This window comes from Dipodomys merriami, unplaced genomic scaffold (genome assembly GCF_024711535.1).
Source record: "Dipodomys merriami isolate MVZ:Mamm:240054 unplaced genomic scaffold, mDipMer1.0.p SCAF_51, whole genome shotgun sequence".
NCBI lineage: Eukaryota > Metazoa > Chordata > Mammalia > Rodentia > Heteromyidae > Dipodomys > Dipodomys merriami.
The window spans coordinates 3,338,817-3,362,599 of record NW_027206080.1 but is presented as its reverse complement, the minus strand read 5'-3'; the positions used below and the strand labels follow the sequence as shown (position 1 = coordinate 3,362,599).

General features: G+C 56.2%; 1 protein-coding gene across 3 annotated transcripts in view; it reads right to left on the bottom strand.

Annotated features, from left to right (window-relative positions):
- Positions 1-23,783, bottom strand: part of Pcnx2 (pecanex 2) — a 94,791-nt gene that overhangs the window by 51,019 nt on the left and 19,989 nt on the right. For all 3 annotated transcript variants that reach the window (XM_069998129.1, XM_069998128.1, XM_069998130.1), the window contains exons 14-19: positions 17,291-17,401; positions 16,120-16,211; positions 9,199-9,308; positions 8,139-8,235; positions 4,086-4,178; positions 3,517-3,667 (exon numbers count right to left, since the gene is read on the bottom strand). In XM_069998129.1, coding sequence (XP_069854230.1) covers positions 3,517-3,667; positions 4,086-4,178; positions 8,139-8,235; positions 9,199-9,308; positions 16,120-16,211; positions 17,291-17,401 — 654 coding nt within the window. The remainder of the gene's footprint in view (positions 1-3,516; positions 3,668-4,085; positions 4,179-8,138; positions 8,236-9,198; positions 9,309-16,119; positions 16,212-17,290; positions 17,402-23,783) is intronic.

Genomic DNA, 23,783 nt, shown 5'->3' with positions numbered 1-23,783 from the left:
TCACACGGAGCAGAGTTCCGTTCTCCTCCCCCGGACCAAGGTGAGGTCACTCTGCCAGTGTTCAATTGCAGGCGGCCCGGGTGGCTTTTTTTCTTTCTTCTTTCCCTTTTTTTTTTTTTTAAACCTTTTAAAATTTTCATTTGACACATTTTTTAAACAGCAGTCTACCTCCCCAAATGACTCCTCAGATTTTGTTTTTCATTTTTTAGGAATAGAATGTTCTTCATATTGCTGGGAGAGGGGAGGGCGGGAGATGGGGGGGGGGCAGAGGAGACACACGGGCAATTGCTCACACCTGTCATCCTGTCTACCCAGGAGGCTGGGATCTGAGGATCACAGTTCAAAGCCAGCCCAGGCAGGAAAGTCCATGAGACTCTTCTTATCTCCAAATAGTCAACAAAAAGCTGAAGTGGAGATATGGTTCAGGTGGTAGAGTGCTAGCCCTGAGCAAAAAAGCTCAGGCTCAGCACCCGGGCCCTGAGTTCAAGACCAGCACAAAAGCAACCAAACAACAACCAAAAATAAAACTGTACTGGAAGGAAGAGTGAAAGGCTCGTGAGCACACAGGGAAAGGAGGGAGAGGAGTCCCTCTGTCCTGCAGGGAGCTGGCAGGGATGCACAGGATGGTTATTTGGAAGAATTATCCAAAATCAGAACTGATCGTAGAGATCTTCCCCCCTCCCCCTCCCCATCATCCCCAAGAGGAGACTCAGGGAGGAAGGAGGGGCTGGGCTTGGCTAACAGGGCCTTTAGCTTTCCTCACAGTAAACCCTCCCTTGATGTAGATGAGAGATGCTTGGGATAGGGAGGAGAGCAGTTTCTACTCCACACAGCAGTTAGTCAGTCATCTGCAAACGCACAGAGGTTGGCGATGCTACAAAGTAAATCTCATTGCAGAATTACAAATTTGGGACTCATTAGTGAACTGGTAATTTTTTTTAAATTACCATTTAAATGAGAGCTTCGGTGGATGCATTTTATAATTTATATGATCCTTTATTCATTATTTCCAGCACACCATAAAATTAAGGCATAAACCCTTCGGCAAGCAGCAAGCTGCTGAGCACTCTCCACAGACTGTGTGCCCACTGAGCACACGTCTGTCCATTTGGGTGACATTTACTGAGCACTGGATATTAACTCCGCGCTAAATTACTCGAATCCAGCTGCCATACACATGCAAGAGGATGGGAATGGCTGTGAACTTCTCTCCGGGGCCTCCGGCCTCTCTACCTGTGGGTAGAGTGCAGGCTGCACCCCACATCCAGGTGCTTGGCTCCCCGGCTCCCCGTTTATCTGCTGCATCCACATCTCAGTCCTTATCTCCAGGTCACCCAGGCTGGGACCAGGTGACCTTGGGAACTCAGTCATTAGTTGTGGGGTTCGAACTGTAATGGGGGGACCGAACTCGGGGCTTCATTCTTGCTAGGCCAGAACTCTACTCCTTTTGTTTTGGCTTTGCTTGATCCTGAGAGGGTTTTGCAGTTGTGCTCAGATTGGCTGTGGCTGCATCTTCCTGCTTATGCGTCTCCTGTGGTTGGGATGCCAGACATGCGCCATCATGCTTAACAACTAGTGGAGGAGAGTGGCCTCAAGCTGTAAGCCTCCTGTGTTCAGCCTCCAGCCTGAGCCACCACACCCGACTCAATAATTATTTTTGGATGAATGGAAAGCATATTCATCAGCATCGTTGGAGTGCGTAAAGAAGTAAATGAGTAAACTACAAAAACATACTTGCTCTTTGTCTCTTGGTGACTCCACCAAGAGACGCTGTCCCCCAAATTTCCAGAAGTCAGTTATGAGACCCCAAGGATCCATGGGAAAACGCAATCCAACCTCCTCACTTGCTGCGACAGACAAGGCCCGGCCTTTGCGATGGAGCCTTGTCACAGGTAAAACACATCTGGTAACCTGTTCTTTTTGCTCATTTGCAGCAGGGGTCAGCTGAGGAAGTGCATGTGGGTCTAGGGTCCTCAGAGCTCAGGCACACACAGCTGCCTCACTGTCAGCTTTTAGTCTGGAAACCACACACACACACCTATCCATCACGGCCAGCCCCCTACCTCCTCAGCATGAATCCTGTCCAGCAGGGCTGGCCTCCTGCCTCCCATCTTCTCAGTGTGAATCTTGTTTTAAACAAATAACAGACCTATGCATCAAAATGCTCAGTAGCACAAACACACCCACTTGCGCTGAAAAGATCAGGCAGGCCTGGAGTAGTGAGATGATTTCCATTTAAACTGGGGGGCTGGGAAGGTGGCTCAGTGGTAGAGCGCTTGCCTTGCATGCCTGAGGCCCTGGGTTCAATTCCTCAGCACCACATAAGCAAAAAGAAAAAAAGCCGGAAGTGGTGCTGTGGCTCAAGTGGTAGCGTTAGTCTTGAGCTGAAGAGCTGAGGGACAGTGCCCAGGCCCAGAGTTCAGGCCACATGACCGGACCCAAAAAAATAAAAAAAAATAAACTGGGCTCTGGTAGGTTTTGGGGGAAGAGCCCCCGGTGGGGGAGGGCCGGGCCGGGTCTGGGGCAGGATGGAGGCAGAGGCACAGCGCAGGTGCAGGACAACTGCAGGAGAGATGGGCAGACACCAACACGGGTCCTGGCGCACCAAGGGCAGAGGGGCAGGTACAGGGGAACTCTGGGTGCAGACACAGGCCTCCTCCGTTCTAGGAGCAGATACACATTTGGACAAAGACACCAATGGTGGACTTCTGTTCTCAGAGTTCAAGCTTCTTACCTCAAACCTCTACCAACGATTCACCAAGGACCTCAAAACAATAGTCCCCCCGCCAAGTAAACCTCTGTGGTAACTCCCTAACACTCCATGACTCCCACAGAACTCAGTCTTCCCAAAGAATTACATCAGGCAGGGCTCGTGGCCCTGCAGGGGGAATTTCTGCACAGAATCATCCAGGGCCTGCATCCCTGCAGAGCCCCTCCCCAGCCACTGCTTCCCAGAGCCTGGCGTCCTGCCGGGGTGCAGTGCTGAGAACCCCACGTGAGGAGCCCCTGAACTTGTGCACTACTAGGGCAGCAGCCTGTGGCCTGCGCTTGGGCCGGGCTCTCGCTGGCATGGCAGGCTCCATGCCCACCCTGTGAGGCGGTGGCCAGGACCCTTTCCTCACCTACCATCCAGGTTTCCGAGCAGTCTGTGACTGAAGCCCCCAGGCTGCCTGGAGATGGGCTCCATGGCCCACGCCAGGCCGCCTTCTGCCGGGCCAGGGCACGGTGCTCTTTAACCCTGGCTCAGTGGGAGCTGGAAGCGTGAGCTCCATGCTCAAGGGACATCACCTCCTTTAAAGTTCTGGCCACACCAGTGACCAATGGATATTTTAACCAACAGTACGTCTAGCTGGCCACACTGGAGCTCTCTTAATTCTGGCTGGTGAGTGTGTCTGGAAGAACATTCTGGACTCCAAGGCACACGTGCACCTTTCTCTACTGTGGGAGGACAGCACTCAGGACCCGTGGCCACGGCGAAGCACACCCTGAGCCCTCCTCCGCAATGGCAGCACTGACCTGTGGGCTCCTGCGGCCGGTGCTCCCTGCTCCTTAGGATCGGGTGCGACACCCACAGCCAGGGGTGGTGCTTGCGGAGTTGGGGCAGCAGGTGGTGGGTGATGAGTCCCACGGCACCCGCCAGGGCAAACAGCACCACACTGAGGAATGGCTGCGGGGAAACAGGGACCTCATTACACACCAGAGGTGGGAGGCCAAGCCAGGAAGGGGAGGCTGGGGAGGGGGGAAGGGGAGGAGGCTGGGAGGCAGAGGAGGGGTGCCCCAAGGGATACACGTGGCATTGCCCCTTCTTTTAGAAGCTAGTCATAGAGCACAGAGCATGGCTCAAGCGGTAGAGCACTTGCCTAGCAAGCATGAGGCCCTGAGTGCAAACCCCAGCACCACCAAAAGAGAGTGGGGGTCAGCCCTCAGCTGTTCTCAGGCCCCTGACGGTGTGTCCCCTCCACCGCGGCTCCACCCTGGCACCGCGGCTCCACCCTGGCTCCTCGGCCCACACCCCGCGTTCACCCTGGCTTCACCCCGCACCCGCCTGTCGGTGAGCTGGCGAGCGAGCGGGCATGGCCACCTACACGTAAGGACAGGAACACGGTGCTTGCGCTGACTGCGAAGGAGAGGACAGCGGCTACGGAGCAGATGAGCAGATCTGACCTCAGGACGCCCCTCTGGAAGGAGAGAAGACCTGCTCCAAGGCTGTTCCCCCTCCCCCGCTGACCCTCCCCCTCCCCCCTTCCACCCCTTTGTGCCCTCCCCTCTCCGCCCTGCCCTCTCTTGGAGTCCTGACATGTTTCAGCTCTCCCTCGGTCCCTGTATCTCTTCGTTTCTAGTTCATGTTTTCCCACTCTTGGCCTTGTGGAAACGTTCCTCTGCTCACCCATAGCTCCCACTCCCCTCTTCAGAATGTCTAGTTCCCCGTGCGGCTGGGACAGGGGTCTTTGGTCATTGTTTTTTTTTTTTCAAACTTCAGTTCCCTCATTTGTTTGGGCCCTCAGGAGCCCCATAGAGTCTCTTGACACTCCCGGGTGGCTTTTAATTTCTCTGTTGTCCATAGGTGTTGCAGTGCCTGCAGACCTCCCGCTGCTGGCAAATCGTCTCTTTGAGCAGCTTTTCATTTCTTCTCTCTTGGAAAATTGTTTCAGGGGTGTCTAGAGGGGACCCTCACATGTCTGCCCTGGGTACGCCAGGCGGGGACCACTTTAATATCCTGCTGTGGGGTTCCTCATCCATCCACTTTTGCCAAGTTGTGGTAGAAACACACAGACAGGTGCAGCCTACCCAGGCTCCCCATGCCTGTCTGTGTGGAGGTGAATTTTGTTGCACCACTGTGGCCGGGAGGGTGGCAGGGCCGATGGTGGGTGGTCCACTGGTCGTGCCCAGGCAGGCTGCTCCGAGCGTGAGGGCCGAGAGCACATGCCTTGCCCTTCCTCCTCCACCCCACCCCGGGCACCCTGGGCAGGGGCATCTGCTCTGCTTCTCTAAGTCCTCTGTTGATCAAACTCCCACCCAACAGCTCTCTGGCCTTCGGGCATTTTGTTGTTGTGTTTATGAAGGATTTCTGGGGTCCTTTATTCAGAACATAGCTCTTCCTCTGCAGAGTGGAAAGTCCCCACCACACGTGCGACCCCCTCCCTCCCACCCTCCCCAGCTCACTCCTGGCTGGTACCCATGGGTGTCTGCAGAGAGGGCTTAGCACACCAGGTTCTTTATTTTCCCCCTCTGCCTTTAAACCCCACACTCCGAACAATCAAACCTTGGTTGTGACATTTAATTTTCACATAAGATATTCACGTAAATGACACGTCTCTTTTCTGCATTCCTCTGATCCACTAATCCCAGCTCCTAATCTTGCGCAGGTCTCACACTTTGTTCTCAGGATTTAGTCTTTGTAAGATGCTCAAATCTCAAAGCACCAAGTGCCTTTTTTCCTTATCCTCTTGTTCAAGTTCTTTTAAAACTTCTAGCCGCTGTTCTTCTACATAAACCCTAGAATCATTTGCCAAAGCTGTGAATCTAATTCCTTTAGAAGTGTTGTGAACTATGTTAAACCTACAACTCTATTTTAAAGGACCTGGTGTTTTATGAGTTGGGCTTCCTGTCCAGTCAGGCCTGGCCTGTGGGTCAGCGTTTACCAGGAAGCCCCTTCTGCTGTAACTCATTTTACGTGAGTCTCTGCTCATTGTTGAGTTTTACACATAAAAACAAAGACTTCAAGCCAGTGCAGTTGGCTCATACCTGTAATCCCAACTACTTGGGAGGCTGAAAAGTTTGAAGCCAGCCAGGCAGAACAGCCTGTCAGACTCTATCTCCAAAAAATAACCAGCAAAAAAGCTAAGCTGGAAACATGCGTAGCTCAAATGGTAGAGTGCCAGCCAAGTTAGCTAGCCACATAGGAGTGAGGCCCTACATTCAAACTCAGAAACTGGCAAAGAAAACACAGCAACAACAACAAGGATGGTCCCTAGAAAGAATAAACAAGTCTGAACATGCCAAGGACAGGGGTGGGCAGGTGCCAGAGGAGGGGCCTCACAAGGCCTGTGGAAAGCCAGCCACTGGCTCTGCCACCTGCATCACAGGGCCACCGGCCACATGGGAAGGTCACAGCTGGAGGCCAAGACCCAACGTAAAAACCATCGGAAGCAGACAGGGCTGGGTGTGTGGCTCAGGTGATGGAGCACTTGCTACCCTGAGTTCAGAAGCCCCACGGAGGGTAAGGCTGATAAGCAAGCTTGCAGTCATCAGCTGACGTGACCAATTAAAACCCCTTTGTACTTAAAGATTTAAAGGTGAAAACAAAATAAGAAAGCAAACAAAATAGTATTGGGGATGGGGGTGGGGTCTGCCAGGCAAACCCATTTATTCTCTGTCAAGTTTTGCCAATGGGCTCTGGGTGCGTGGGGCGACCTGCCCTGCAGGGGCAGGGTAGAGGTAGCTCTCAGGTTTGCTGGCTGCAGTCTGTGGAGAGCTGGTCAGACACCCAGTGGGGGGCACTGGGTAAAAGGGCCGAGCCCCTATCCACATGCAGCAAAATGTAGGAAGAGAGAGAAAAGACAACCAGAGAACACAGGAGGGGCAGAGATGGAGAAGCCGCGGAGACAAGGAGAGCGACTTCGTGGTTGCACAGCGCACACGTGTGCTGCACACTAACATGTCAAGCCAACCTGATCCTCTCAATAAAACACGCTAACTACTCGGGCCTCTCTCGAGGAGGAGTGAATGCGCCCACTGAGTTAGGCTGGTGAACATGGCGTTTCAAAGGTGAGAAAAACTAAGGACAACGTTGATCCAATTACCCCAGTGAAACACTACCAGCTTCTAGTGGCTAATTCCACATTTCTCTGTAATTCAATCCTTACTTTTACATCAAATAAACCAGAAAATAGAGAGGCATCTTCACCAGTCATGAGATCAAGGAAGACTTAGGGGCCATAAGTTTTCTCAGATATCCAGGATGGGGACTTTGGGGGCCCATGCTATGGTGTTTGGAAGATGGATGGGGAGGGACAGCCGGACCGGCCCTGTGGGTCTCCTGGGATGAATGCCAGGGCCCCAGCTGCACATGAGTTGATGTCTACCTGGTCTAGCTTCCGTACCATGCCCCACCAGCATCCCCAGTCCTGATTTTAAATGTCTCTCTGCTGATAAAGTCGTTTCAGTGACCAGTCTCTTGGTGGCCTTGTGGTGACAAGAAAGAAAGCCTGAAAGCCTGAATGCTTTTGTGGGAGCAGAGCAACACTGGAAGGCAGCTGACAGAACCATTTTAAAATCATGGTCCTGTGAACTAGAGGTCCTGTGTGCTGTCTAGGGGCTTGTCCTGGAAGGGGGGGGTCCCAAGAAACCCAAGAGAATTCCTGCTGTGGAAACCATCAATGCCAGCCGGCGGCCACCCTCCCACCACTCACAAAGCATAGGAAAGCATGAACGGAAGCCGTCAGCTGCCGCGATCCCCATGCTCCTGTGCACAGGAGCCTGGAACACTCACAGCCATCGCTCTCCACAGTGTTAACCTGAGTCCGGGCAGGGAGGCCCGTATGCTCTTAGGACGCTTGAGGCTGCCAGAGCTGGGACCTGGTGCACAAGAGGCCTCAGAGTTTCTTCCTTCCTTCCTTCCTTCCTTCCTTCCTTCCTTCCTTCCTTCCTTCCTTCCTTCCTTCCTTCCTTCTGTCCTTCCCTCCCCTTTCACCCGCCAAACCCAAGGGCCAGGGCCAGGACTGAACAGATGTCTGGGACCCCTCAGGAGACCTTGGAGAGAGCTCTGAGCCGGGAGGCTGAGGCAGAAGAGGCTGAGCACATCAGAAGAGCAGCTGGCATTCCTGTGCTATGGGACAAGCTTTTGCTTGCTCAGGGCCTGCCTGTTGTTGATGCCAGCCATCAACCCACAGAATTAACAAATGTGGCTTACAGGACCAACTGGTGCCTGGGACCTCTGGGCAGCACCAGTGACTGGCCCGCTCGCACCACGGTCCTCAGGGGACAGGCAGCTCACGGTCCCCAAGAGCCGGGTTGGGGCTGGGCCCCAGGGCCCCCCTGCCCCTCCTCACGGTCTGGGCTAGCAAGAGCCCCAAGGTCCTGGGCCAGCCCTGCCCCCAGCCAGTCCCACCACAGACCACGGGGCTCAAACATCTTACCACGGAATCCTTCATCTTCTGCGGGAGGGGGTCTGCGGCCGACTCCTCTAGGTTTTGTTGTAAACATTTGGGAAACATGTTGCACTGGATGAAGGACCTAAAGGAAGAAAACCCAGGCTTCACTCCATGGAGCCAAGGCTGCCTCGGCACAGCGGGGCTGCTGCCCGGGCTCTTCCTCCCTCCATCACACAGCAGGTGCAAAACCAGTCATGTGTGCGCCTCGTGCTCCTGGAGGCGAGGAGTCTGAGTGTTGCTTGGGGTGCCAGTGCCCACAGCAGAGCTCCAGGTCCCCTCCCTTCCTGCCGGGCCTCTGAGCTCCGGCCTCCTCTGGTGCCGGCAGAAGGCGGCTCACCCACTCTCTTTCCACTCTCTTTGTGTCTGACACTAAGAATCGCGTAAAACAGCCTTCCTTCCAGACATCCGCCACTCACCCCGGGCACACAAGCCTCCCAGGCAGCAGACACTAATGGAGGTGTCTGGCATTGCTTTTTGTTTGCCCAGGGCTTCACCTTTGTGCACCTAACAGTGCCCAGCCCCAGGGCGGGATGTCCAGTCAGAGCCTGGGTGGCCCTGCAGGGTCACAGTGGGGATTTCCGGTGCCCAAACGCATCTGCCTCCAAGTGGCTAGAGATCAGACACATTCAAAACCTCGGACACAGAACTCCTGGAGTAGATGGGTGCTGGCCTCAGTGGGAACAGAAGGCAGTGGGACTCAGCGTAAGCCTCCTTTCCAGGTGCTGGCCTGGGCTGCCCGGGTGATTCCTAGAACCAGGCAGCCCCGGGCTCGGTGCGCCCAGAGAAGACGCCCCCGCTGTGGACAAGGGAAGGCTGCAGGACAGACTCAGGTGTCACCGGCCATCTCACTCCGGCTGCAGTGGGGGGTGGGGGGGCCTGTACCTTCACCCTTCACCTCCCCTGCTCCCCGCAGCCTGTGCCCACATGGGCTGTCTGCTTGTTCTCCAGCACTCGCGGAAGGGAGATGAGCCCTGGAGGCGGCCACCACCCCAGAGCACAGGAGTGGCCCCCACAACCCTGGCAGGAGGGAGCAGCGGCTACTCACAGGAGCACTGACGGGTCGCTGCTCTGCCGGCTCAGGTGGAAGGACAGAGCGACCAGGAGCCCGCAGAAGGCCGAGAAGAGCGCAGGGATATGCTGCATGCTCCAGGGCTCCTAGGAGAGAAGGCAGATGCCTGAGCGCAGGCCTGGGCTCTGTGCTCCACCCCATGCCGTGTCAGACCCTCAAGGAAGGATGCAGACACCGCCTCTGCTAGCATGAACGGCAGCCCCGCTGTCGCTCGCCGTCCCCGCCAAGCTCTACCAGCTACGTGGGACTGGTGTGGTGCTCATCACAGGCAGAGCAGGCGTGAACGCCCCATGCCCTCACACCTCCCTGGACTCTGTGACCGCTCAGGTTGCAGGTTCGCATCGAATACGTGGGCTGGATCTGCATCATATATGTGGCTCCTCCACCAAAAGCCTCAGGGAAAGAGAATGTGTGCACTTCCACTCATTTGAAGAGAAAGGGAAGCTTGGTGCCATGGTTCAGGCCCATGATTCTCACTATTTGGGAGGCTCACACCAGGAGGATCAAGGTTCGAGGCTCCTCTTAGCAAAAATTTAATGAGGACCCATCTCAGACCACAGCCATGGGGGCTGGGGCCTGCCCTTCCACCAGCTGGGATACTGGGCTTCGGGCTAGCTGTAGTCCAGGGAAAAAGAAGGACCGTATCTCAAAAAAGTATCCACTGCCCCAGAAGGGACTGGAGACGTGGTTCAGCAGGCAAGCACTGCCTATCAAGGGTACAGCCCTAGTTCAAATCCCAGTTCTGCCCCATGGGAAGCAGAGCGGTGCTGCTCCAGCCAGAACCCCACAGGCGGCCGAGAGGAGGGCAGGGTGGCCCAGCCCTGCTCTGGGAGGTGCCAACTCATGTGGTAAGGAGTCTGCCCCTGAGTGACGTGTACGGCATGGCCATCTGATGAGCCCTGGGCCTCCTCCGGCCTCTCTCCACAGCAGCAGGGGCTCGTGGCCCTTCCCTGGTACAACATCAGCAGCCTGTGCAAGCTCCTGACTGGTGCTGGAGCCCTGAAGGGTGAGTGAGAAACAGTAGCACCCCTCTCTGCTCAGATTACTTTAAAATGGGACCGCTGTTCACAGTGGAGGCACGGGACACCAGCTCTCCCTGGAGAAGACAGGAATATGGTTTACAGAAGGGCTCTCCTTCCTGTGTACCCACCCACAGGAACCTGTGCTGTTTCAACTACCCCTCTGTCCAACACAGGTGCACGAGTTCACAGAGGCACCCACGGGCACACACGCACATGCAAATGAGCCACTCAGCCCCCTTTCACAGAGTCCGCTCCGTGCTCTCCCTCCTTCCTGTCCGGCCTCTCCCCAGCTCGGTCCTCGTGAGCCCCAGGGCAGCTCCCCATCCTCAGGTGGCGAGTGGCTGTGCCAGAGAAGACTGCAGGATGGCGCTGAGACTGCAGCGGGCAGGGTTCTGGGTGCCAGTGGTCTCCGGGAGGAGCGCACCACATCAGAGGTAAGCGAGAGAAAAGGAGAAGCGTCTAAGGGTCGATGGACCCTCATTTGGAGATGGAGAAGGTGCTAGGACAGCCGAGGAGGGAGAGGCCAGGAGGCCGAGAGGGATTCTGAAGCCGAGTTCACGTTCACCTTCGCATTCACTTTGTGTTCACATTCACATTTGTGTTCACCGTTGTGTTCACGTTCACCTCCGTGTTCATGTTCACCTTCGTGTTCTTGTTGACCTCCATGTTCATGTTCACCTCCGTGCTCACCTTTGTATTCATGTTCACCTCCGTGTTCACCTCCATCTTCATGTTCACACACAGGGTGCACGGCGTCTTGAGGTCAGCCGACCTCAGACCATTCAAGGTCTATGAGGAAACGTGGAGGCAGGAGAGGGGGCATCCGAGGGCAGTTCCGGGGATGGAGGGCAAAGTAAACTTCCATACGTGAGATGTATGTTTTGGTCTTGAATTTTTATATGCCTATGCCTATATATCATTTACATATCCCCCCCCCGTCTCTCTCTCTCTCACACACACACATGCACACGCACGCACACACACACCAGACCCACAGATGCAGTCTGGAGGGAGGTCAGACTCTGAACTGCCCATCACTCACAGATAATGAAGCAGGCAGCGTGCGACAACATCTCTAATTGTCCTGCCCTGCGTCTCCAGGGCCCCTCGGCTGGGAAGGATTGGATGGATGAGCGCTGGCTCGTTAAAACTCCCACAGGTTTTGAAGGATTTTTATGGGGCAGAAATAAAACTGTCTAATGGCCCACAATTCTGTGTGGATTTCACACCCACTGGGGACTTGCTTGGATGGTAGTGCGCAGGGAACCTCGGCTTTGTGGGAAAGCAGCCACCGGCATCTCCTGCCAGGGATTTACGGGCCGACAAGCTGAGTGTGCTTACAAAGTGAACACAAACAGGTCACGCTCCCACTGTGCCTTTCAGGGGAGACTGCAACGCCTCCTCCTTGAACACCCAGAAACACATCCTCTTACCCCAGAAAGCAGGAGACGTTTGCAAGCCAGGTTTTCAGACATCCTAAAATAAGAGCTAGACCGTATCCCATCATTTTGACTCTGGGACATCTCGTGTCCAGCTTTTTTCTTTGGTGGTGGTACTGGAGAGAGAACTCCAGGCCTTGCGCTTGCCTGGCTGGTGTTCTACCACTTGAGCCACACCCCAAGCCCTGCTTTTCAGACATGAAGTCTAGGGAGCTTTTCTGCCGGGGCTGGTGGGGACTTCAGCTCTCAGATCTCAGTCCCAGAGTAGTTGGTAGTAGAGGTGTGAGGCACTTGGCTTTGTTCTACACTTGTCATGAATCTCCTCTCTGAGTGAGAGGCAGTTGGGGCTGAGAGGCTCAGGAAGGTCCAATGTGTTGCTCAGCTCTTGGACTGGAGTCTCTGTTCCCACCTCATCCAAGGCCCCTGAGTGTCCTGGGCTATAAGTGTGGGTGGCAATGGGCATACTCCATACTCCGCTGCGGGTCCCCAAAGCAGCTCATGGTCCTTGTAGGCCCTGGACACATGGGCTGCCAGCGCCCTGCTCTGGGTCCTGCTCAGAGCAGAGGGTGGGAGGTGCCCAGTAAGCCTGAGAATGGGCAAGGCTGGCAAACGTGACAAGCCAGCCTTCAGCAAGTGCTAATGATACTTCTTATTCCATGCTCATGTCCGTCTTCGTGGCAAGACTCCCACTCATGAGTGGAAACCGCCGTAGGGGAGACACCGGGAAAAACCCAGTTTGCTGGCTGGCAGGCAGATGACAGCCCCCGTGTATGTGAGCCGACCTGTACACACACACACACACACACACACACACACCTCTGTATAGACGCACATACACACAACTCTATGTTTAGCAGCCTTCTTCCAGGTCACTGGCAAATATTCATTGGAGAATTTAACACTTTATGTGACACTTGCTGGACTGGAAAAAGGGCCAGAAAATGAAGCATAAATAAGGGTAACCTGTGACTTCCAATGCTTAGGGTCTAGCGAGAAGGGGAGCGGTGCACACACATGCCAGCTGTCACCAGCCAGGGCGGTACCTACACACCGAGTGCACACCAGCCCACACACGTGCACACGGGACCCTCCCCTACCTCTGGAACCTCGCCATTGCGTGTCGCTCTCCACCCCTATGTTCCTGGTGCCCAAGACTGGATGGTGCACGGCTTGCCACCTTGGAGAGCACCAGCCACGCGACGCTTTGTCTCAGGCTCTGAAAGTCATTTCTCCTGCAACACCTCAGGGCCAGGCATCCTCCCCATCCTGGCCACCATCACCACGTCCACCCCGTGGGCCCAGGGCCCCCACCCCCCCCCCCACCCTGCCCCTTCACATGCCTCACTCCCAAAGGACCCCGTCAGCGCTGCCCTTTTTGGAATCAATCCACGTGGTCTGTGCTCACACAGCCACTCAATTCCAAGTTGGACAATTCCACATTGGAATGCTGCCTGCATTCTTCCTCCTCCTCTCTGAAATCAATGCCGACAGCCACACACACACACACACACACACACACACACACACACATACACACACACACACACACACACATACACACTCATAGTTCTACTTCAGTGGAGAGGGAGACTACAGACACACAGGTGTGGGCCTGAGCCTGATACTGGATGCTCAGTGCTGTCCTCCACCTCTCTGGACCTCTCTCCTCATCTTGAATAGCAAAATGTGGAGGCTTCACCAGAGGACAAAGTCTACTGTGGCGCCGAGAATAAATCCCAAACCATGAGTTTGTTTTCTATCTACAATGAGATTTTGAACCCAGTACACAGGGCCGAAGCCCACGTGGTACCAGCAGGGTGGTGGAAGGGCCGTCAGCTGGTGGGTGTTAATGAGGCTTGGGGCACATTCAATCAGAACAACATGCTTCAACCTCCAGATTCCCTTGTCATCAATAAAGCAGAATCTCTTTGTCAGGGATAATAAAACATAGAAACCCTGGTTTACCCAGACAAATGCAAAGCACGGCTAATTAACTACAAAGCCATTTCTCCAGGGAGCAAATATCCTAGCTGGCTCTGCGCATCACTGTCAGATCTTGGGGTTGGCGAGGGAGTTGGTGTGCGTGCTGGCAGTGCGACATGCCGCCATCTTGAGGAGGTGCAGGACACAAATCGAAGAAGAATCAAATTTCCCTTCCCTAGTTAATGTTCCAGAGAGTGAAATTCTTAGCCCCTCTGTCTACTTCTACTGTGTGATTGTCATAAAGAATCAAGGAAACAGACACATCTCCAGACCCAAACCGGGCACAGCGCCTCTGGCCGGGCAGCCGGCAGCCCAGTTGCTCAGGAGGTCCCGTGGGCCTCCCTGGGGCAGAGATGGTGGAGAAGTGGTCAGCCCAGTAATGCAGTGTAAGCATCAGAGGCATAAACAGATGCATGGGGAGGCAGCAGTGGGATCGCAGCTTGCAGGCGGGCAGGCTTGCTTCCTTCCTGAGGATGCCCCGTGGGCTTGCTAACCACGCTCACACAATTCACAGCATTTAATAGGTGCTTCGCCACTGAGTGGAAAGTTAAGGTGAGACCATTAGAGAGCTCACCACTCACAGATGAGGAGACATGCAAATTGCTCTATTTGTCTCTTAACAAAGGCATTTCCAGACAGAGCCAGCGCAATACGGCTTTGTTAAAGCACTCTATTTATTACCAGCACTAAACAAGAAGTCATTACCGCCGAGAGGAGGGAGATCTTCCAGTGTCTGGTCCCCACCTACTGGAAGGCTGTCCCGATTACGAGAGGAACCCTGAATCCAAGCGCCTTTCTCATCCCAGAGAACACAGTGTGACTGCACACAGTATGACCACACACAGTGTGACTGCACACAATGTGACCGCACACAATGTGACTGCACACAGTGTGACTGTACACAACGTGACAGCACACATGACTGCACACAGCGTGACTGTACACAACACGACTGCACACAGTATGACTGCACACAGTGTGACTGTACACATGATTGCACATGGCGTGACTGTACAGTGTGACTGCACACAGCGTGACTGCACACATATGACTGCACATGGCGTGACTGCATACAACGTGACTTCACAATGTGACTGCACACAGTATGACTGCACACAGCATGACTGCACACAACGTGACTTCACACAGTATGACTGCACACAGTATGACTGCACATGGCTTGAATGCACACAGTGTGACTGCACACAGCATGACTGCATACAACGTGACTGCACCTAGTATGACTGCACACGGTGTGACTGCAAAATGGCGTGACTGCACACAGTGTGACTGCACACAACATGACTGCACATGGTGTGATTTCACAGGGTGTGGCTGCACACAATGTGACTGCATACAATATGACTTCACAGGTGACTGCACACAGTATGACCGCACACAACGTGACTGCACACAGTGTGACTACACACAGTGTGACTGTACACGTGACTGCACACAGTATGAATGCACACAGCGTGACCACACAGTGTGATTGCACATGGCATGGTTGCACACAGTGTGACTTCACACAACGTGATTGCACACAGTCTGACTGCACACACACAACGTGATTGCACACAGTCTGACTGCACACAGCATGAGTATACACAACATGACTGCACATGGTGTGACTGCACACAACATGTCTGCACACAGTGTGAGACTGCAGACAGCGTGACTGCATGCAGCGTGACTTCACAATGGAATCGACCCCCACTTCCACTTCTACCATGCCTCACACAGGAGGGAGAACAGAAAGGCAAGGCTCTGCCCAGGTCAGGAGGAGGCCTGGCCTGGGGCTCCCATCAGCACCTGCTGCTGGCTCTACCCACTGGATGCCAGGCACAGCTGACCATGGAGGGGACAAACCCCAGCATCTGTCTGCGGGGCCTCACAGGAAAAGGAAGCTCAGTGGGGATGGAAGGCAAGAAAGCCTACCCTCAGCTGCAGGGAGAGAACCTGAAAGTCCTCCTGTTTATTGAGTGCTAGCCCTGGGGCTTGAACTCAGGGCCTTGAACTCTTACATGACTTTTTTGCTCAAGGCTGATGCTTTACCACTTGAGCCACATCTCCATGTCCAGGTTTTTGCTGGTTAAGTGGAGAGCAGAGTCTCGCACATTTGTCTGTCTAGGCGGGCTGCCCCGGATCCTCAGCTCTCGGGCTCCTGAGTAGCTAGGATTATAGGCGTGAGCCATGGTGCCCAGTAACTTCTGCCTACTTAGATATGAGATTCTCCAGCAGTTTCCACAGCCTCTTAGAATTTTCCAGTGATGTTGGGTAGCCATGCGGGGCAGCCGGGCACCTTGGTCTGGCAACACCGACTGAGGCCTCACCGAGCTCAAGCCCTGTCACCCAATGCTCAGATGCTCTGTCTTCCATGATTAGAGAAAACCTGGTCCACAGGCACAGACGCAGGGACGGGTGGAGGGAGGGCTGTGTCTGGCAGAACCTACCTTCACCGCACTGAAGCAGACGGCGTGGAGCAGCACCGCCACCAAGACACTCCGCCCCACGCTGTACAGGGCCGACAGGATCCCAGAGACGGCTGCAACACAAACACATACCTTGGCTAGACACGAACTCACACCTAAGCTAGACACAAACGCACACCTTGGTTAGACACAAACTCACACCTCAGCTAGACACGAACGCACACCTTGGCTACACACAAACTCACACTTTGGCTAGACATGAACTCACCTCAGCTAGACTCGAACTCACACCTTGGCTAGACACAAACTCACACCTCAGCTAGACATGAACTGACCTCAGCTAGACACGAACTCACACCTTGGCTAGACACAAACTCACACCTCAGCTAGACACAAACACACTTCAGCTACACACAAACACACACCTCAGCTAGACAGGCCCTCACCAGGTTGTGGACATGGAGAGGCAGGGAGGAGAGCAGAGGCATTCAGACACCAATGAGCTGCCAAAGCCAAAATCACCACAGCCGCAATAGGACAGGGAGGAGGCGCAGAAGGAACAGCACTGGAGACAGACAGGGAGGAGGGAGGGAGGGAGGGCCTGACAAGATGGTGGGTGTGCAGTGTGGAGGAGGGGGCTGGTCCCCCCCACTCACATACACACTCACATACACACACACACACACACACACACACACACACACACACACACACACACACACATACCCAGACCTCAAGGACAAATGCACATGCACCCCTTCCTTCCTCACCATTCTCTTTTCTCACCATTCACCCCCCTCTATACCCCTCCCCTTCCCACCGCACCCCTCCCTCCTCCCACCATACTCCCTCTCCCCCTTCCACCACAGCCCCTCCCCTCCCCCACTTCCCCCTCCTCTCCCACCACACCCCCTGTCCCTCTCTCTGTCTTCCTCTTGGAGCTCGTTCCAAGAACTAGCAAAGGCCCCCAACCCACTCCAGGCCGCAGCAGATCTTTCCCTTCCGCAGGGACTTGACCCACCAAGCGTGGCCACATGGGCCCCTTCCGGTTCCAAGAGGAGCAGGGGATGTCTGAGGGCCCCACCCCGCCAAAGAGGCGCAGCCACCGCAGGGGCGCAGGCAGGGGACAACTGGCCCTGGGCAGGCGGTCTCCGGCCATCCACCTTCCCTGACCTGTGCGGGAGGCACTTACCCGAGCCTCCGAAGAGAAGCATGTCAATCTGTTCCAGAAGGTAGGTGCAGAAGGTGTTGATCTGCGGGAAGAGCCCGAGCAGGGAGAGTGCAGGGAAGCAGTACAGAAACCCTGCCGTGGGCGGACAGACCGGTGAGCAAAGGGTGCCCAGCCCAGGGCCGCTGCCCTCACCACTGCCCTCACCACTGCCCTCACCTCTGCCCTCACTGCTGCCCTTACCTCTGCCCTCACTGCTGCCCTCACCACTGCCCTCACCTCTGTCCTTACCACTTCCCTCACCTCTGTCCTCACCACTGCCCTCACCACTGCCCTCACCTCTGCCCTCACCACTGCCCTCACCTCTGCCCTCACCTCTGCCCTCACCACTGCCCTCACCTCTGTCCTCACCTCTGTCCTCACCACTGCCCTCACCTCTGCCCTCACCACTGCCCTCACCTCTGCCCTCACCACTGCCCTCACCACTGCCCTCACCTCTGTCCTCACCTCTGGCCCTCACCACTGCCCTCACCTCTGCCCTCACCACTGCCCTCACCTCTGTCCTCACCTCTGTCCTCACCACTGCCTTCACCACTGCCCTCACCTCTGCCCTCACCTCTGTCCTCACCACTGCCCTCACCTCTGCCCTCACCACTGCCCTCACCTCTGTCCTCACCTCTGTCCTCACCTCTGCCCTCACCTCTGCCCTCACCTCTGCCCTCACCACTGCCTCACCACTGCCCTCACCTCTGCCCTCACCACTGCCCTCACCGCTGCCCTCACCTCTGCCCTCATCTCTGCCCTCATCTCTGGCCTCACCACTGCCCTCACCACTGTCCTCACCACTTCCCTCACCTCTGCCCTCTCACCTCTGCCCTCTCACCTCTGCCCTTACCACTGCCCTCACCTCTGCCCTCACCTCTGTCCTCACCTCTGCCCTCACCTCTGTCCTCACCTCTGTCCTCACCTCTGCCCTTACCACTGCCCTCACCTCTGCCCTCACCTCTGCCCTCACCACTGCCCTCACCACTGCCCTCACCTCTGCCCTCACCTCTGCCCTCACCTCTGCCCTCACCTCTGTCCTCACCACTGCCCTCACCTCTGCCCTCACCACTGCCCTCACTTCTGCCCTCACCTCTGCCCTCACCACTGCCCTCACCTCTGTCCTCACTTCTGGCCCTCACCACTGTCCTCACCACTGCCCTCACCTCTGCCCTTACCACTGCCCTCACCACTGCCCTCACTCTGCCCTCACCACTGCCTCACCTCTGCCCTCACCTCTGCCCTCACCACTGCCCTCACCACTGCCCTCATCTCTGCCCTCACCTCTGCCCTCACCACTGCCTCACCACTGCCCTCACCTCTGCCCTCATCTCTGCCCTCATCTCTGGCCTCACCACTGCCCTCACCACTGTCCTCACCACTTCCTTCACCTCTGCCCTCTCACCTCTGCCCTCTCACCACTGTCCTCACCTCTGCCCTCATCTCTGCCCTCACCTCTGCCCTCACCACTGTCCTCACAACTGCCCTCACCTCTGCCCTCACCTCTGCCCTCATCTCTGCCCTCACCTCTGCCCTCAGCACTGCCCTCAGCACTGCCCACACCACTGCATCTGCTCTTCCAGACCCGGACTCTACCCAAGGAAAGGGAGGCATCCTGGAGCCTGTCTCAGAGGGACTGCTGGAAGCTAAAGGAAGCCAGGCTGGCCCTGCAGAAAATTCCCTCAGGGTGGGAGGGTCTGGGATGGGCTGGCCCTGTAGAAAGGCTCCTCAGGGTGGGGAGGGGCTGGGATGGGCTAAGAGGAGGGGGGAGGGAGAGGGAGGGAAAGCATGGGAGAGAGCCAGGCAGGGCACACAGGAGGGTTGGTAGTGGTGAGAATTGGCACTGAGCACCAGGTCTCATTCACACTGAGCCAGCGCCCACCCAGAGCCCCGGGCATTCCACACTAAGTCCACCCAGAGCCCCGGGCATTCCACACTGAGTACACCCAGAGCCCTGGGCATTCCACACTGAGTCTACCCAGAGCCCTAGGCATTCCACACTGAGTCCACCCAGAGCCCTGGGCATTCCACACTGAGTCCACCCAGAGCCCTAGACATTCTACACTGTGCCAGCACCCACCCAGAGCCCTGGGCATTCCACACTGAGTCCACCCAGAGCCCTGGGCATTCCACACTGTGCCAGCACCCAGGCATTCCACACTGAGTCCACCCAGAGCCCTGGGCATTCCACACTGAGCCAGCACCCACCCAGAGCCCTGGGCATTCCACACTGAGTCCACCCAGAGCCCCGGGCATTCCACACTGCACCAGCATCCACCCAGAATCCCGGGCATTCCACACTGTGCCAGCGCCCACACAGAGCCCCGGGCATTCCACACTGCACCAGCACCCACCCAGAGCCCTAGGCATTCCACACTGCGCCAGTGCCCACCCAGAGCCCTGGGCATTCCACACTGAGCCAGCACCACCCAGAGCCCTGGCTCCACAGAAGGGCTGCGACAAGCTGGGGCAGTGCACTGTGTGGCAGGACTCCATGGTGGAGCTGCAGTGGGTCTGGTTACCCAGCTCAGAACTGGCGAACATAACAAAATGGAGGAAACCTGATTTGAATCTGCCATGTCTGGGCCCTGGCGCTGGGTCCTAAGGCCACGTATGTAGCAACCGTGGCCCCTTGCTCTGACAGGGAAGGTGGGCACTGAGCTCAAGCCACGCTGTAGGGTTCACATGGGGCACATGGTGTCTGGAACATGGCACGTGTGGCCCCTTGATTTGTGTCGGTACCTGGTGACATCACTGTGATTTCTCTGGTGAGACTGTTGTAAAAACCTAACGGAGCCATGGGGCCTGCGAGCCTAGCTCTGGAAGGGCTCAAAAAGGCCGTATGCTGGAACTCCATCTTCAGTTTGGTGCTCTTGGAAGGTGGTAGGTGTGTGGTGGGCATGTGGAGGTGTGTGGTAAGCGTGTGGTAGGTGTGTAGTGGGTACTGTGGTAGGTGTGTGGTGGGCGTGTGGTAGGCATGTGGTGGGCATGTGGTGGGCGTGTGGTAGGCATGTGGTAGGTGTGTGGTAGGTGTGTGGTAGGCGTGTGGTAGGTGTGTGGTGGGTGTGTGGTAGGCGTGTGGTGGGTGTGTGGTAGGTGTGTGGTGTGTGGTAGGTGTGTGGTAGGTGTGTGGTGGGTGTGTGGTGGATGTGTGGTAGGTGTGTGGTGTGTGGTAGGTGTGTGGTAGGTGTGTGGTAGGTGTGTGGTAGGCGTGTGGTGGGCGTGTGGTGGGCGTGTGGTAGGTGTGTGGTAGGCGTGTGGTGGGCGTGTGGTGGGCGTGTGGTGGATGTGTGGTAGGTGTGTGGTGGGTGTGTGGTGGATGTGTGGTAGGTGTGTGGTGGGTGTGTGGTAGGTGTGTGATAGATGTGTGGTAGGCGTGTGGTAGGTGTGTGGTGGGTACTGTGGTAGGCATGTGGTGGGTGTGTGGTGGGTGTGTGGTAGGTGTGTGGTAGGTGTGTGGTGGGTACTGTGGTGGGTGTGTGGTGGGTGTGTGGTAGGTGTGTGATAGATGTGTGGTGGATGTGTGGTGGGTACTGTGGTATTCTTGTGGTGGATGTGTGATGGGTGTGTGATAGATGTGTGATGGGTGTGTGGTGGGTGTGTGGTGGGTACTGTGGTATGCATGTGGTAGACATGTGGTAGGTGTGTGGTAGGTGTGTGGTGGATGTGTGGTAGATGTGTGGTAGATATGTGGTAGGTGTGTGGTAGGTGTGTGGTAGGCGTGTGGTGGGTGTGTGGTAGGCGTGTGGTGGATGTGTGGTAGGTGTGTGGTGGGTGTGTGGTGGGTGTGTGGTGGGCGTGTGGTGGGTGTGTGGTACGTGTGTGGTAGGTGTGTGGTAGGTGTGTGGTGGGTACTGTGGTGGGTGTGTGGTAAGTGTGTGGTAGGTGTGTGATAGATGTGTGGTAGGTGTGTGGTGGGTACTGTGGTGGGTGTGTGGTGGGCGTGTGATAGATGTGTGGTGGGCGTGTGGTAGGTGTGTGGTAGGTGTGTGGTGGGTACTGTGGTAGGCATGTGGTAGGTGTGTGGTGGGTGTGTGGTAGATGTGTGGTAGGTGTGTGGTGGGTACTGTGGTGGGTGTGTGGTGGGTGTGTGGTAGGTGTGTGATAGATGTGTGGTGGATGTGTGGTGGGTACTGTGGTATTCTTGTGGTGGATGTATAGTGGGTGTGTGATAGATGTGTGATGGGTGTGTGATAGATGTGTGATGGGTAGGTGTGTGGTGGGTGTGTGGAAGATGTGTGGTAGATGTGTGGTAGGTGTGTGGTAGGTGTGTGGTGGGTACTGTGGTATTCTTGTGGTGGATGTGTGGTAGGTGTGTGGTAGGCGTGTGGTGTGTGTATGGTAGGTGTGTGGTAGGCAGTGGGTACTGTGGTAGGCGTGTGGTGGATGTGTGGTAGGTGTGTGGTAGGTATGTGGTGGGTACTGTGGTATGCATGTGGTAGGCATGTGGTGGGTGTGTGGTAGATGTGTGGTGGGTACTGTGGTAGGCATGTGGTGGGTGTGTGGCGGGCGTATGGTGGACAACTTGAGGTGAGGCCGAGGGAGGTCTTCAGGTCAGTGAGGGGCCCTGGGCCTGGGTGTACTCACACAGGCCTGCTCCATGGGCCCCGTGCCACAGCGGTGTCAGCCTCCCGCTCTGAGCCACGTTGCTCACTCGGGTAACTGCCGACTCGGCCTGTGCGGGCGGCCGGTCCCTCCAGGGCAGCAGTGGGAGTGAGGCCCCGCTGAGCGGTTGGGCTCAGCGCCACAGACGCCGCATGCCGTGTTCACAGACAGCAAGCAAATCAACTCAGACTGCCACAGCCAGGGTCCGAGCAGTCCCGGAGCCGGGGTCCTGTGTGTGGAGCTGCAGGGAGGGGTGCTCAGGCTGGGGAGCAGGCCTCAGTGGGCAGGCCGCGGCAGGCAGACCTGTGAGCCTGACTTCCCAGGCTCTGCCCTGTGAGTTCTGCCCCCAGCCTCTTTCCCTTGGGATGGTGCAAAGCCAGATGCGCACACGGGCTTTTCCAAAGTTACTCAAAAGAAAAGCAATAATAATTAAAAAAAAAAAAAAGTAAGTCCAGCCCTGAGGCCACAGTCTCTGCCCAAGCACAGGCAGTGGGTGCTGGAGGCCATCCACCCTACTGCAGGAGAGAAACGCCAAGAACTTCCCCTCACCACCGAGGGAAAGCACGAGAGCATGAGAGAGTGGCTCTGACAGGTGCAGGGAAGGAAGGGCAGGTGTCATCCTGAGTTCCAGTCTCCCTAATTCTCCTGCTCCTCCCGTGTGCTTGCCCAGCACTCTCCTTCTACACCTGAGCTGCTCTTCCTCTGAATACCCAGGCAGAAGTGTCACCACCTCTCCCTCGGGGCATGTGGAACCTCTCACTGTGAACCCCACATCCACGCCCGTCCTGCTCTTCTTCCTCTGAGGGCTAGTGGCAGCGAGCAGAGCCAGTTGATTGCACACAGTCCTTGTCACTCCCTTGTCCCTTTCCTCCCTTGAGAAGACACAGCCCCATGAAGGATTCCTGTGCCTGTGACTCTAACTGGCCACAGGGTATTTGCAGATGACCAAGATAAAACCAGAGCTCAGGGACAATGCGGCCCAAGGCATAAAGGAAGATGTGACATCACATCTGGGAGCCAAGAGGGATACAGCTGCACTGCGGACAGTGACACGCTGAGGCCTGGCGCGGATGGTGACACCACACCCGTGCTCTCCCTGGCACCTGTCTCCGGTGTGTTGTCCCGGCAGTCCCAGGAAAACAAAGCACCCCAATCCCTTCCCGCTGGCCCAGCCTGACTTTTCCTGACTTTTCCTGACTTTTCCTCCTCCCCTTCCCACCCCTCCCGTTCCCCCCAGTTCACTCTCACTGTGCAAATTAGTCACCTGCGAGTGCCAATTAGTCCCCTTAACACACCCCAGGACTGCTGTTGTTCTCTTGTTCTCCTTCAGTCAGCCTGCAAGACTATTTGTGACCATTTTTACTTGTCACCGTTGACAAGCTGAGCAATTCGTGCCAGGGGTAGTAGTCCTGGGGGACAGGAAATCCTGGCAGAGGCCAGAATGCCTCGGCCCAGCCCCGGCTCCCGAGAGAGACGAATTTAAAGGAGACTGTGCCAAGCGGGTGGCTAATGAGCTGCCAGGGCCTTCACCCACACCTACGCCTTGCTTCCTGAGCCTTCCCTTCTGGCTCACCTCGTGACCTGGGCCATCACGCGTCGGCCAAGCTGGCCGGGTGGCGGTGCCTGCGTGGCAGTGCTGGGTTTCCTGGAGCAGCAAAGTAAAGAGGAGCAGGGCTGCGGGAGGCTGGGGCAGCAATGCCTCTCCCCAGGTCTCTGACCACAGCTGTCAGAGGCGTCTCTGAGGGGCCCCTGCCGCGGGCCACTCAGACTGCGCCTCCCGATTTACGCGTGGCAAGTGTTCCCTCAGGTCTTCAGCATCCAGAGCCCGCGCTCAGGCTCCTCAGCCGACCCAGCTCCTGATGAGCATCCG